The sequence below is a fragment of the Tinamus guttatus genome, unplaced genomic scaffold, assembly GCF_059628265.1.
Source record: "Tinamus guttatus ecotype Peru unplaced genomic scaffold, ASM5962826v1 Tinamus_guttatus_pri_ptg000240l, whole genome shotgun sequence".
Taxonomy (NCBI): Eukaryota; Metazoa; Chordata; class Aves; order Tinamiformes; family Tinamidae; genus Tinamus; species Tinamus guttatus.
The window spans coordinates 8,482,309-8,497,908 of record NW_028288774.1 but is presented as its reverse complement, the minus strand read 5'-3'; the positions used below and the strand labels follow the sequence as shown (position 1 = coordinate 8,497,908).

The 15,600-nt window shown below is 51.5% G+C and overlaps 1 protein-coding gene across 1 annotated transcript in view; it reads right to left on the bottom strand.

The window, feature by feature from the left end:
* The window catches only part of LOC104575483 (uncharacterized), a 28,464-nt gene extending 15,553 nt beyond the window's left edge, over positions 1-12,911 (bottom strand). Inside the window, 5 exon segments of the mRNA XM_010222827.2 lie at positions 3,222-3,302; positions 4,646-4,685; positions 5,580-5,665; positions 6,149-6,222; positions 12,469-12,911. Of these exon segments, the coding sequence (XP_010221129.2) occupies positions 3,222-3,302; positions 4,646-4,685; positions 5,580-5,665; positions 6,149-6,214 (273 nt within the window). The 5' untranslated portion in view covers positions 6,215-6,222; positions 12,469-12,911.
* Positions 12,912-15,600: the final 2,689 nt, after the last annotated feature.

Sequence of the window (15,600 nt, the reverse complement as noted above, 5' to 3'; positions counted from 1 at the left end):
AGTGCTGCCCTATATTGCTGCAAAATGCATCTAGAACAGGCAGGGAGACAGGCCTGGCATGGGGACAAAGGTGAGCAGCCGCAGGGCATTGCTTTGATTGAGATAACCTTATTTGTTGCTCATCCTCAAACAGGTTGTATCAGGCATAATTTTAGGTGCAAACAGACCAGCCTCGGCCAGGGACTATATAAGACAAATGTTCCAAGGGGTTTTCAGCCTGATCTCACTGACCAGCAGTACATCAGGATTCATCTTAGGGAATGCTCAGTTAGGGAATGCTAAGCAAAAACTGTTGCATGGGGCCACAGGGCAGCAGCCACCAGCAAAGCCTGTCACTTCCAAGTCAGCTACAACCAGACAGGGTACACACTGTTTCCCAGGTCCTGCAAGTACTTCCCAGGTTAAAAAATAAATAAAAGAAAGAGAAAGAAAGAAAGAATATGTGCCTGTGGCTGAGGGGCACAAGGCAGCAGCAGAGAGCGAGCTCCGGGATGGCTACTGGGCAGTGCGGAGCGAGAAGTCAAGTGCAGAGAAGGGAAGGAAGGAGGAGTCCAACCTACTGCTGCCCTGCTTCTTCCCGCTGGGATCCTGACCCAGTTTCACCCCGTTCAAAGCCTGGAAATGGCCTAGGCTTGGGGGTTCATGCAGCAAGATTTCTTATTTCCTGTACTAAACTGCAGTCTCACAATGAACATCAAGGGAAAGCTCCTGTTTTCAGTAAGAATTCAAGTGGCCACCTTAGTCTTTATTCAAACAGTATGTAACCAGTGTCTCATGATACTCTGGGTTGTTGCACTCCGCTGAAATGCTGAAACGAACCTGACAGTGCAATGCAGGTGATGGTCTGCTGCTCAGGGATGGAGCAAAACCAACCGACTGTTTTGTAACATATGATTCACCAACCTGTTGTATTTAGCTTAACTACAAACAAACAAATAACCCTCTGAAGGCGTCCCCGCCTTCCCTCCTCTGCAGTGTCCCCAGCTCGCGTGCGCAGCCCTCGCTCAGCCGTGACGCAGGGAGGCTCCGCACGGCGCCCTCAAGCCCAAGGGCGCCGCGGCCCGCGGGCTCGGCACGCTTCGCGCAGAGTGGCCGGGCCAGCGCCACGGTGGTACACACTGGGTGCTTCCCAGCGGGCACGCGAAGCGCCTCCCCGACCCCTTAACTCTGCACCCCATGCCTCGGCGCGCGGCAGCCCAGCCGCTCCGACGCGCAGCGCCGCGGGCAGCGCCAGCAATGCTGGCCTCCCTCCGTGCGCTCCCCCGGGCGGGATGGGACCGCGGCCAAGGCTCCGTTCTGCTGCCCCGGGCCACCAGGCTGCCCCCTTCCCCACGCACTTGCTGCTCAGCCGCCGCCAGGGCTCGCACCCGCTTCCCTGGCTCCTCCAGCACGGGCACAAAGCCCTTTCTGTGCTGCGGAGATGTGAGCCTCTTAGGGGTTGCTAGAAACCATAACGTCATTTATTCCATTGCGAGAGCTCTGTGATTTGGTGACATGAAGCCCTCTGAGTTGCTTGCTAGGGAACAGCCTGTCTAGCACCTCTCGGACCCAGACCCAGTGGCTGGTTTGCAACTTTATTATTGGGGTGACAGGGAGCAAAAGAAGGAGAGAAAACCTGCAAGAGCCCAATTGCTAAATTGCAAAACTAGTGCCTGCGCCACAAAACCTGAGTGATATCAACTGTTCATTACATAATCCAGATGTGCTTAAAAAGCTGAAGGAAATCTCTACAGTCTTCTGGAATCTGGTATTTTATCCACAGGACCACTGATCAATTAGTGCTACCTCTAATTAGAGAAAGCAGGGCCACTGGAGGGCCTCCGTTTTTGACTGTGGAATAGCATTGATGAACTAAATAATTAGAAAAATTCTCAAGTGAACATAAGGATTAGAGTTCAAGCCTGGCTCCAGGCCCATTCCTCCTGTAACAAAACTGAAGTTTTACTATAAATCCAAGACTACAGCTGGGATGTCGGGCAGACTTGACATCCCTGTGGACGAGGGCACGCGGGCTGCATCCTCACAGCTCCACAGACATCCTCAGCAGAACCTGCTCCTTCTGGGGCCCAGGTCTCCCCAGCAGACGCGCAGTGACAGCTAGAAGCCATAAAAGCAGTAAAAGCCAGCAACGCCCTGCACACAGCCCCCTTCCTGTTCGTGCCGAAGAGGAGGTCTGGACAGGAAGCAGCTCCGGGGCGCTGAACGCGCTCGCGCTGACGCGGCGGAAGCAAGATGGTGCCAGGGAGCGGACGGGCCGGCACCGGCGGAGCTGCCGTGCTCCCCACACGGCTGCTGCCGGCACTGCCGCCCTCGTGGGGCAGCTCCTGGCTCCAGAGCCGGCCGCCCCTGGACAACCACCGCTCCCCACAGCGTGACGCGGCCACGCGATGGCAAAATGCTCCACATGCAGGCGGCCCCACAGCTGCAAGGAAGGTGTCGCGCTAACCACAACCAGAGGAAGAAATTATTTGGGCAGGAGGGCAGTGAAAAAGAGCAGGGTGGCTGTTTTGCCTATTGACATGGTACCCAAATTTAGGAAACATGTTACAAGCCCTTCCTGGGTTTACACAGGGACTGAGCGCACTGTAACCTGTGCAAGCTGGCCATAATCCTTCCCTCCTTGTCACAGCATAGGTCTGTATCAATGAAAACATTCAATTTTTACTAAAATTAACCCTATTTCGCAGCAGCATTCTGTGCAGAGGCTATTTTGAACACTGAATCCGACATATAAGGTTAGTGCCTCCCTGCTCCGTTTTCGCAGCTGGATAAATTTAATGCAACAGCCTCCACAAGCAGCTGACAGGGCTCTCACAGCCACAACCAGTACCAGAAAACAAAGTCTAGGTAACATCCAGGCCAATAAGTCTCCCTGAGGGAACCTTCTCTTCGGATAAGTATGAGGAATATTATCTGGGCAATAACAGTGACATCTTCCATGAAGATCCCAGCTGGTGGAAACTCAGAAAAGTGACCTGCTGCTTTCACAGCCAAATTTAGGAAACTGCTTTTAAAAAATAGGATGCCCAATTCTACCCATTAGTCTCCAATATTTAAGAAATTGTTGGGTTACCAGAAGAGGAAACAGTTCTGTTTTGACTGATATGCGTGTGTATATATATATATATTTTAATCACCATTTGAAAATCTGGCCTATTCCAAGGATGCTTTGTTCACACCCCTCTCCTCTCCTTACACATGCTCTTTCTTTTCCTCCTTACCTTCTCACTGTTCCTGTATTTGCTCCATTTCTTCAGCATCTTTAGCCACTTGTCCACTCGCTCAATTTCTTGATGTTTTTGCTAGTGCAAGGAGGGGAAAATCAGAAAAAAAAAAGTCCCAGCACATACTTCCCAGAAGTTTAAATCTAATGACAACAAGAAGCTTTGGCTGCTAAATTTTACCTTCAGTTACATACAGGCACCTTGTAGCAGTGGCAGAAACGACCAGGAGGTGTTTTTAGACACCAGCAATTCTCACGCACAGTTAACTAAAGAAGTGGTGTGAAAAACAGCTAGAAACCCAGGCTTTGCACACAGCAGTGTTTCAGAGGGAGCAGTGCTCAGACACAGACCCCTTCCCTGCTCAGCTAGCCACGGATGCTAGGGCGCTGTGTCTGCCAGACACGGGATGCAGTTTTGCTCCAGTTTAACAGCTCCCACCAGAGAAACCAACTACTGTTGCCATAAACCAGAGCAGGGGGTCCCTCTGAGGCGGGCAGTGCTCTTTATCAGGTGAGTGGAGGGAGAGAACCCCTGCCCAGCACAGCGCCCGCGCAGGCCCAGCGCAGGGCAGGCGATGGCCGTTTCTGGGCTGAGCTCCTGTCCCGCTCGGCTGCGGAGCAGGGCGGCCACCTCTGAGCGCCAAGTGAAACGCCTTTCCTCCCTGAACGCTTCGACTTTAATCAGCCTGTGCAGAAGCTGCGCTAGCCACCCTGCTCCAGTCTGATAAGGTGACTTTGCTTTTTATTACTGAAAAAACATCTGGACGGCAGGAGTGCTCAGTAATTACCATAACACGTTTAAAAACGATGCAGCAGAGGGGCTGCTTTTGACAGGTTTGTTCACACTCGTATGCTGCCTGCCTCCTCTTCCAGGCCCGTGCAGAAAGGGATCCACACTGCAGCAGCCCTTGCACGACTTGGGGAGCTGCAATCAGCTGCTGTCCTGTTTAACCTTGCCTGCACTCCTGGCTTGGAGGAGCTGAGGGTGGGAAGCAGCGTCACCCACAGCCTCCTGTGTTTTTCCCCTTTTTGAGCTGTTGAGCAACGGGCCAAAGCAGGGGAAAAGTGATGGAGGCTTTTTTCCAGAAGCAGCTGTATCCCAGCTCCCTCTTGCTTTAGTAGATATAACTTTACTGCAGCGTGGAGGAGGAGCAGGACCAAAAGTTGTGAAGTTAAAACTCCAAAAGTTTATGAAACCAAAGGCTTGGAAAGCAGCCATAAACAGAGTCACTGCCCAGAGGATCTCATTGCATCTTTGCATGTAGTTGCTTACACCTCCTGCAGTCGAGGACCCCCAGCAGGTACCAGCTGCCTGCATTGCTCTCGCCCGCACGTCCATTTTGCTGCGAGTGAGACCCACATCCTCCCCGGACGGCGCTACAAGCGCCCCATGCCAGGGACGACACCGCTGCCGGCTCTCACCTTTTCCTCCAGTGCGGTGCGTGTCGGCAGCTCCTGCTCGCTGGAAAAACAAGGGTTCGCAGTTTATTCGAGAGGCCGGCGGGGTGTGGAGCGCCCTGTGCTGCTGCCGCACTGCCTCCTCCGTGGGAAGCACCTGGAGGCATTTGTGATCCCAAGCACCTGGCTAGGCACAGCGGGAGAAGCAGCTCCTGGGGATGGCACCTTTCCCTACAGCTGTCTCCTCTTGATGCCAAGGCAGAGGAACTGTACACGGCATGAGGGAGCCTGCCCAAGGCACAAAGCAAAACCCCCCTGCCTTGCAGGAGCTGCAGAATGAAAAACACTGAGCACTGGATATCGCTGGAAATCCTGGGCTTAAGCTCCTCTTCAACATCCAGATGATCAGTGATTACAAAAACAACAACGGTGGGGGCAGGATACAGTTTCCAAGGAAAGAGAATAAATAAGATTTATTCTTATTTATTCTTATTAATTATTACTTATTATTATATTTTCATTTATTCTTATTAATAAGCAGCTCCTCTGGGGAAAGACCAGACATACAGCCACCAAAGCCTGCAAGTCTGGACACCAGACTTGCGGTGGAAAACAGCCCTTTCGCAAAAGTAGAAGGATATTCTCCAATCATTTCTAAGCCTTTCCTCCCAGCTGAATTACCCCAAAGCCTTTTAAAAGGCAATGTGATCATTCCCAGGCAGATTCAGACTGCTCCAAGCCTTGCCTTGCAGCTTATTCAAACTAGAGTGTTTCCATATGTGTGGGTAAGGGAGGGGACACATGTATTCCTCCTTTCTACATGTGGGGCTGATCAAGGCAGGCCAAAGAGCTGCTTGTAGCAGAGATGCTGGGATCTGTTACACTTTGTGCAGAATAGCGTCCTGAATGAGCGGGCCACATGAAGGTCCCCAAGGACAGCAAAGGACCAGGGACTTACTGCAGGAATCCAAATCGGTCGGTAACTTTATACAGCGCGAAGTCGGCATCTTCCCACGGATCAATCTGAGCTCCTTCCTGCCTGCCCTGCAAAGCAGAAGAGATACCATGAGCCACCCTGAGCAAAGGAGCAGTCCACCCAGCATCTGCACTGTGCTCTTATAGATGGGGATACATGGGAAACTCTGGGAAATACTTTGTGCAAGATGAAGTATGAGCACAAGTAGACAGGGAGCTGGGGAGGCCCAGCAGGAACCAAAAAGGCTGGTGAAGCACTGGGCTGACTCCACATGTGGAAAACGCATAGCACAGGAGTACGATTATCCTAAGGATCTCCAAAGCACTAAGAACTGGTAGCAGAATGCCCAGTAAAGGCCTTGGGCTCTTGCAGAGCAGTTAAAAACATACCCAGCTGCTCCTATGGCTGTTACTCAGCAGCCTGATGACTGGAGCGTAACTCCATGTAACTCACAGGAGGCAGAAGCTCTTGTTCAGAGCACTCCTGCTTGACTAGTCACCTGCATAGCTCCAGCCTCAGCAAGCACAGTAGGGAAAACACGAGGTTGGTACCTTCTCATACTTGGCAACGATCTCCGCTTTTTCCCGGGCTATGAAGCTGTCTATATCTTTCTTCATGTCAGAAACTGTAAAGCACAGAGGAGGAAAAAAAAAAAAAAAAAAAAAAAGGATAGAGAGAGAGAGAGAGAGAAAGGAGATAAGCAAATGTATATGCAGCATGGGAATTATTTTAGGAAAGTGCTAATAGAAAAAAGCTCTGCTGACAATTTTAACTTCCAGCCTTATCCCACAGCCAAAGTTAGGCCCGAGATTGAAAGACTCCACGCAAGGCACATGTAGCCCTCCCGCGCACGACATACGCCTGCCAGGCATCGCTCTTGGCACGGGGAAGCAATGGAGCTGGAGCAAGCAGGAGTTTTCTGCACGGAACGGGCTGCAGGACTAGCTGCAGTGCTCTTGTTCCTAGGCGCGCACACGCCTCTACAAAACACACAGAGCTTTTAAACAGATGTTCAGACAAGCCGTGCTCAGCACAGAGCTCTTGTATTACATGCCAAGGCACAAGCAGCAGAGCCAACTCAGCGAGGAGCTTCCACGAACACCCACAAGAACCGAGCATCGGGCAGCAGCAAGGCTGCCAGCCCCAGCTGCGGGGTCTGAGATGGACCAAGCTGTTGGCCAGACAAGACCCAACCTAGTTCCCAGGGATCTAGGTCAAATCCCGGGGATCGGTGCCCACCTCTTCACTTCAGCCCCTGTGCGCACGCAGAAGATCACTTCCCATATCAAACACGACAGGGTGGGTACGGTGCCACAGGCACAGAATCCCAGAATGGTTGAGGTTGGAAGGGACCTCTAGAGATCATTTAGTCCAACCCACCCTGCTCCAGCAGGGACACCTAGAGCACGTGGCACAGGGTCACATCCAGGCAGGGTTTGAAGATCTACAGAGAAGGAGCCTCCACAACCTCTCCGGGCAAATTATAGAGGATAGCAGCTCTCTGCAAGGAGGGACACAGAGAAAAGGCCCGTGACGTCCTTCTCCTTTGACGCTCTCAGGGACTGCTCTGTCCCCAGCGCTCAGTGGCTTTTTCAAGTTCTTCTGGGCTTGTGATGGAAATTATAGGCCAGGATGAGACCTCGAGCAGTGATGCTGCAGTATCATCTGCAGAGCAAAGCCCTCCCGAGTCCTACTTGCTCCCCCAGGCCAACAAGTTTCGCGTGGAAAGAAGGTATTCCAAGGACAGGAAGGGAACTGCGGACTAAAACTAAGTAGCTTAGAGTTTGGAAACTTAGATTAGAAAACCTCTTAGAACAGCTTGCTGAAGAGGAAGGCGACATTTTGCCTGCTTTAAGGAGATTTTGCCTTTTTTGCTTGCTGCAAAAAGGTCTAGCAGGGTTGGGGCGGGGAAGAAAAAAGAACTGTTAAAACCTTAAACTGTTTTCCCCATTGCCGCATTGTGAATCACCCAGTGATCCACCCGGAGCACCTGAACATTACATCAACTTTAACATTTTATTCTTACAGTCCAGAGATCTGATGGAGGGCTTTGAAAAGAGCTCCCGAGAGCACAGAGACCCCCCAGCAGAGCAGGCCTGAAAGCCTCCTATGACAAGACACGAAAGGAACCCGCAGCTGGTACCCAGACGGAGTGATGTGTGACAGGAGTGATGGATTTCACCGTGATGACCAAGAGGAGCTGCCTCTTCCCACCCTTCCCCAGGCAACATGCTCCTGTCCCCTCCTTTGCACCCCATGGCCAGTAGTGGGGAGGGACAAATGCGAAACCTATCTCCTAGACCCCCGTGGGCTCCAACTCCCAGAGGAAATCAGTGCCCTGCTCACTTGCACTTAGTGCAGCAGGCACTTACGCCCAGCTCCTTTCTCATCTGCCCAAGCAGCCCTCCTTGGTTTGAGGGCACCACTGACCAAGGCCCAGCAAGAAGTGCCAGAGCAGCCAAGGGTGCTGCACTGAGGACAGGCTGGGGACGTGACTTTGCCCCGAGGGGGGAACCTCCCGCGGGGCAGAGCTGCGGGCAGCCCCTCGGCCAGCCCTCAGACACCACCGAGCGCTCGCGGCCTCGCGCCACCAGCCGCCACCTCAGCAAGCCTCATCTCCGCTGGGTGCCTCTCTTCTCAGAAGTTGAGCTCAAAGGCACCTTCGCTCCCTCCTTCCTTATGTCACTTTTTAGGCTGTCATGGGGCCATAGGATTCAAATGAAGTCCTTTAGGAGCTGCTAAAAATACAAATATTCTGCAAGCTGGAGGGAAAAAAACTACGTCAAATTCAGTGTGCAACTTTTCAAGACATTCATGAAGTGGAAATTATTCTGCATGTTGCTGACCACAAGCTGCAAGACAGCAACCAGAGGAAGAGCTATTCGGTAACAGAGGAAGGTATACAGAGCAGAAACAAGCAGCAAGACCACATACATTTTGGCTTCAGCCCATCTGAAAGGCTCTCTGCAGACAGAAATGGGGGCAGAGTAGTCACTTTTGCTTCTCACATCTGGAAGGGGCATATTTGTTTTCTCTTTACAGTGACAATGGTGACTGCGCTGAAGGGATGCCACCGACGCGCTGCACAAACTAGAGAAGTGGTCCTTAGAAAGCTACGGCCTTTGTTTAGGGGAATAACACTGTGCACACGAAAACTATTTTTTAAAACATTTATTTTCTGCAGAGTTTGAAGAAAGGCCACCTGCCAAACACTGTGTGCAGGAGACTGAAATGCAAAAGACAACTTATATATTGCAGCAGCAAAGAGAAGCAGTAGTTTTGATCACCCCCAGTTCAACTAGGAAACAAGTTTACCACTGGTAACCAGATTCTGAATTAAGGAAGGAGTAACTAGCCCCAGTAGCAATACATCAAGAGGTGTCAGTCAGAATGCACGTACCTGCTTACCTGCACTGAACACAAGCTAGTCACCTGCCAATCCAAGCTCATCACAAAATATCCCAACTTTTCCTAGCTGACAAGAACATCTCTCCCCAGATTAATTTTCCAGTTGGGATTTCATGTCGTGAGGCAGACCCTTTCCCTCTGCTGATGGAAAGTCTAAGTGCAAAAAAGAGGCTGCAAGTCAGATTTACCAACATAGTCCTCCTAAAACATCCTAGGTGTCTTCCTAAAAAGTTTTTTTTAGGTTGCTTATTGTAAATGCTGAAGGAAAATGAGGTATCTCAAGCTGTGCTCCTTCCCTCAAACGTAACACAGTCACTTAAGCTTCATGGCAGAGCTGTATCTGATGTGCTAAACTTTACGAGAGCAACCCTTACCCCACCTAAAATTAGGTACCTGCACGAAGCCCCAAACCAGCAGCTTTCTCACCAAAGAAATGACAGTTCCGCTCCCTTTGGGCTACTGTTGGGGAAGAACCAGGAAAGGTCACCTCCTGCCAGAGGAGCTGCTTCACTGAGGCCACATCTACAACCCTCTGCTCACCTGCGGTGTCCCTCCACCCTGGAGTGAAGGTTCTACAAACAAGGAGACAACTCCCCTGAATGGGGCTTCTGCAGGCAGAGTTTCTTCTGCCAAAGATGCAAGCGGCTGTGGTGTAAGGACAGGGATCAGAGCAGAGGCAATGAAGAGCCAGTGCTGAGCGGGCAGTCACACATCAGCGTGTCCTGCGGTACCTGACAAGGAATTCAGTTCCACCACAAACAATGACAAGATCCAGCTCCTCACGGAGCTTCCCTCAAGGCAGTGCTGCCCAGGACAGAAAGCAATTCCCACCCTTTGCACTGAGCAGCTGCGGTGATGTTACATTCATAGATCATTCTTTGCACCAGTAGGCTGTGAAGAAATGAGAAATTTACTTTGGAGCTTCCCATTTTTACCACCAGGAGCGGCAGCAAGCAGACTCCATTCCTCCAGGCACGTTGAACATGCCTTTGAGGAGCTACAACTTGTTGGCAAAGCCTCCCTTTCAAAGGATCAGGCTGCTGCTCTTAGCCCATCAAGCAACCAAACCTCTAAGCCCACTGCACCAGCCATTAGAGCACGTGCATGGCAAGCAGGACACAGGTGCCAAGTTGTGAAACCTCAGCAGTCACTTCCCACGAGCAGAGCCGTCTCAGCCACCTGCGTGTCTCCTGTGCCCCATCCCCAGGGCAAAACTCGTACAACTTGCCTGGTTGCTCAGTGAAGAGATGGTAACTTCTTCCAAAACTACCAGCTGACACTGCACCCAAGCCCATGGAAACACATATGGTCTGACCTAATCTATGCCACTGCAAAGAGCAAGGCATCGAAGCCTGCTCTCCTAAAGAAGGAATGGCAAGTCTGGCCTAAGATCAGCCAGAGTTCCCTGTGTGCTCAATTACCTACTACTAGAAACTGTTGGTGGCCAAAAATAAGCAGATGTGAATGTACGTATGTGAACGTTGACACGCCGCCCCGAAACAGCACGCTGACCTGTGTCAAACTGAAACTCATCTACGGAATAAAGTCACAAAGGTAGCGCATGAGACCACAGGCACAACCTGAGAGGCTTAAATCTTTGTTCCTGTTTCACAATCTACTTTAAAAGCTTACCAATGGCGTGTTAAAATGTTATTTTAACTGTCTATGCTATAAACGAATCCCTTTAATTTTCCTTTGGAGAACACGCTTAATGGAGCTGACCTCTAAGCATTTATTGCTTAGCTGAAACGCCTGTACAGCAGGTGCTGAGGGAGCTGAGGCCCTCAGCATGAGGCTCACCTACAGTCTTTACCTAACTCCTGGCTGCTACGCTTGCAGGTAGCAGCTTCCACAGAGCAGCTAGTGCACTGGCACGGCATGGAACAGGCAGGGTAATAGTGCAGTTACAAGAGTGCAATTAAAAGGAAGCGAATGGCTACAAGAAGTTAAACGGCCCTGATATGATTTAAGTACATGATTAAGTACTTGGCTGCTTCAAGCTACTAGTGCTGTCAGCTGGCAGCACGTGATACACACTGCTTGTGGACGGGGAGACACTGTGATCATCAGCCAGTTGCTAGACCAAGGGCAGCTGTAAGTAGAGGCTCTTCTGTCTAGGAAAGTCTTCCAGCAGAGAGGCTGAAGGGTTAAGAGCCACGAGACAAACCTCCCACCTGCAGGTGACATCAGCAGAGCTTTGAATCTTCCTGCACTTCCTTGTGTGACAAAACCCTGAAGCCTCCTAAGATACCTGAGAGGCCAAGTAGAGAAGCACAGGAGTTGCCACGCTGCCGTGACAGACACTCACCTATAGGTTGGCACATTCAGGAGATCACGGGCAGCTTTCACTGCCTGTGAAAGTGCCACATGCTGCTGGCTACAAAAAGACCTTCTGTTTCTTAAGACTTATGAGCAGGTCTTTACACCAAGCAGCAACCGTATTTCGTCTGGATGGCTACAGAAGCCAAGCCACACACCTGTGGTTTTGCTCATTGCTACCTCCAGTGTCACAGCTGCCTCAGCATGTTTATTAGAAATCCAAGGCAGGAAATAGCAATCCAAAATGGAGAACTCCAAAATCCCTTCATAGAGCCGTAATAGTGGCTTTTGGAAAGTCCCATTCCCCAACTTCTAAGATGCCTATAGCAGGCACATTTTAAATGCCAGCCCGAGCACTGTTAGGGGTTGCGGGTCCTGCATGGTGCCCTTGCATCATGGGCATCCAACAAGGTATCCCCATCTGTAGCTCCTCTCCCATTAACAAAGCCAGGCATGGGGACTGTAACAGCAAATCTCTCACAGAAGCCAAACATCAACTCAAAACAATGTCACGGGGCTACAGGGCCAGGCAAACGTGCTACAGCAAAGGAAATCAGACTGGCACTCACACAGCCAATTACGGCCTCAAGAATGAAATTACTAGCAAGCAGGATGAGCTGAGATACAGGAGATCCTGTTTGCATGTTTATTTCCTTGACTACAACAGAAACCAAGAGCACACAGGCCTTAAAGGGGAGGGGAAAAAAGAGACCATAAAGAGTGCTAAGGCAGCTGAATTTACCTATCTTGGGGTCATTGGAAATTATTGCACAATGATTATTTCATATAAATGAGTCACCCAACATGTTACAAAAAGTTCAGATAAGCTCCTGTCCAAATAAGCAAATAAGTTTGCATCGAATTTGAAACTGCACTGCACACTGCACAGCAAAGTTACTGCGATCCCATCAAAACACATTCATCTACTTAGCAGAGGTGTTAGAAGTCAAGCAAGAACCTCCGCTACAGGCGGGTTTGATGAGACAAGCAGCATCCCCAAAAGCCCCAGCGCAGAATATCCAGGTGCTGATGTGAATTTGAACTGTTCCACAGCAAGCAACTGTACTCAGAGCGATTCATGCCAGTTTTTGGATTGCTTTTTGCATCAGGAAACCCCAACCAGCCCAAGCGCGCAGGCCCTTACCTGAGCCTGTATCAGGTGCCAAGAGGCATCAGCTCAGCCAGAGCTGCTCTCTCCCTCGGGGCATCTAACTGGTGGGAAGCTCTCCCAGTGCTGAGCCGCTCGCCTCTGCCATAGATCACGACAGTCGCCCGTCCTCAGCCGTCACACCCTGCCGGTTCCGAGCCTTGTCCTTCCGGCCGGCTTGTGCATTCCCAGATCAGCGTCGCGGCGCTCCCCTCCGCTGCTCCTGCAGACCGGCGCTCACAACAAGCGCCCAGGAGAACTGACAGCCCGGGAAGCTCTCTGCACGTGGGCTCTCTCCACCTCCAGACTCACTGCAAAGGAAGCAAGAAGTGGATAAGCTTCCCGTTTCTCACAGACATTGCCCTTCCCCTCCACTGGTGCTGGCTGCCTTCACGAGCAAAGGGTTAAACATGCTTTTCCCGTTGCAGTTGGAGCACCTGGTGCTCGGGATGGCTGCACTCCCCCCTGCTGCCCCAGCATTTTTGGGGCATGAGGTGCTGCCTGGGAAGGGAAGCACATAGTGGATAGCTGCAGACCACAGAGAATAGCAGCGCGGCAAGCGAGCCCCTGGGCTGCCACGGCGCGGCCATTTCCACGTGGCGTCACCGGCAGCCGGGCGAGCTCCAGGGGAAAGCACCGAGGAAGCCACTGAGTCACTGGAGAGAGGGCAGGCGGCACACGGGCAGCAGCAGCAGCAGGGAGCGGTGGTGGGTCCCTCCCCAGTTCTCCCACCAGCCGTGGGCGGGAAGCGCGTACAGGTTGGCTTGTCCCGGGACGTGCTGCCTCGGCAGGGAAGCAACAGGCTACAGCAGGAAGGAACCCCCGGCATCAAGTAAATCAGGCTTGTCCGCACCACCAAAAAGAACCGCGCTCCCTGTGCGGAAAGCACATTGCTACCCCGCAGCGCTGGAGCCGGGGAGCAAGGCCCCAGCCCGCTCCTCACGGCGCTCCCCAGCTCGCAGCACTTACGTCTCGCCCCGCTCTCCGAGGCGGTTTTGCCTCAGGTTCCTTCGAGCCGGGGCGAGGGCGCTCTGGCCAGCACCAAGACACAGGGAGACACGGCAGCAAAGCGGAGGACTGAAGGAGAATTACTCTGACAGCGGCTCCTCCCTGCTTATCCGACAGCAGACAAGAACTGAACTGTTGCAACGTCAGAAAACGGCTTTAAACATGCGCTAAACCCCTCGGAGCACAACTGCTCTTCTGCAAACACTTCTTCAGCAGCTCCTATTTTTAGCCCTCGGAGGGAATAAAGCCGTAGCCAAACATTTGTTTTGGGCTCTCTTTTTGCCTGGAACTCATTTCCACCAAACAGCAATATTAAAAAAAAAAAAAAAAAAAAAAAAAAAAAAAGGAATGAATTTTTCCTTTCTTAAAGTCTCATTATTTCATTATTGCAACGATTTCTACCCAGCCTCATTAGAGCAGGACAGGCAGAGCGGAGAATGCAGAAGGCCAGATACTGCTTTGGGAACTGATGTCTCATTCTCCCTCTGCTCTGCCTCTCGTCCTGCCACCAGTTCAGGGTCCGGCCATAAACTCGAGAAGCCTGAAAAAATCCCCCTTCCTTTGGGCAACCAAGGGGCCTGGAAAGCAACTAGAATGACAAGGGCATCAAGGAACAAACTGCGCGTGCTGCTTAAGACTACAACCGTAGTTTTCATTTCTTTAAGTGTAAACTACAGGTATTTACAACAACACTGTTGCTCGCCTTCGCTGCTGACCTGGCGAATCGGAAGTGAGATCCCACTGCAGCATCCAACAAGGCAGATTTTAAGGAGACATTAAGTATGCAGGCGAAACGACTTACTGGCAGCTGCAGGGCTGTAAGCATTAAAGACTAATCCGGGCTGAATTTGGGATTTGGAGCTGGAACGCAGACAATCCCCCAGCACGGCCGGAAGACGGAACGGCAGCGCTCAAACGCTGCGGCCAAGATGTGCCAAACCGCAGCGCTTTCATCCCGGCAAGGCCTCCTAAGGAAACGGTCCCTAGTCACGGCGCGAAGGGCAGGCAGGAAAGAGGCCTGGGCGCCCCGGGGCAGCAACCTGCGCTCGCCCTGCCGGGGCGCCTTGTCCCCTTATGGTCCCCTCTCGCACACAGCTACGGGATCAGTCACTGCAGTAGATGTGTAGGACCTTAAAAATCCACTGATGCAGGAAGAGACAACTCGGCTGCGAGAGCTGGCAGTACGGCGCATTTCCATCATCTTCAACCAACAGCTCGGAATACTTATAACTGTGCTTAACTTCTGTTCCGCCACCAAAGCCCTGAGCAGTCATGTCGAGCAGGAGAAAACCTCGGGAAAACAGGAAGCATTTGATCCAGCACTGGAAAGGGGCTGAGAAAATGTCTCCCAAAGCATCGCAATCTTCTGCAGCCTTGAAGTATGTGCAGTGCCATATTAGGATACAGGAAATTTTTAAGAAGCATCAAGGCAACTTTTTTTAAATTGAGACATAACCTTGTCTTTCCTTTCTGCTTGCTGATATCTCCTAAAATTACTCAGCCTCAGCAGCTGCAGGAATTTTTCGCTATTTTGAGTAAATGCAACATTTTACTTCAACAGGAAAATTTAATGGCTAAGCTCCCTTTGCACAAATCTTGTGCACAAGAAGTCCTCCCTTCTCCTTTAATGGAAACCATGTTTATAAAACCCAGCTGGCAGGAGGACTTGAGGCAGATAAAACCCTGAGGACACTTCTCTGGGGACCCTCCTTAGCCTACAAAGCTGCAGTGGCACCAAGGTCATGGAGCAACTTGCCAATTTTGAGATCAATATAAAACAAACTTGAGTTTTTCGACAGTGCCTGTGCTTTAAATACACCCCAAACAACCCGGGGCTGTGGGGGAGCAGCAGGAGGGCAGCCGGGCTCTGCAGCTCTGCAGAGCGCTCTGCAGAGCGGCGATAGCGGCTCCCGCGAAGCCAGGGAAGGGCCGCAACACACGCGCACAAGGATAAAGCACCTTGCACCCATTCACAGCGTATGCTATTCCATACTGCTAATATAACACGTATTACATAGCTAGCTAAGCCCTCGGCATGCCTGGCTCTCTTCAGAGGTCGCTCCAAACAAGCACGGGCCCGAAATCCAGGTTTGCTGCCCCTGCTGCTTCCCCAGCCCGTGC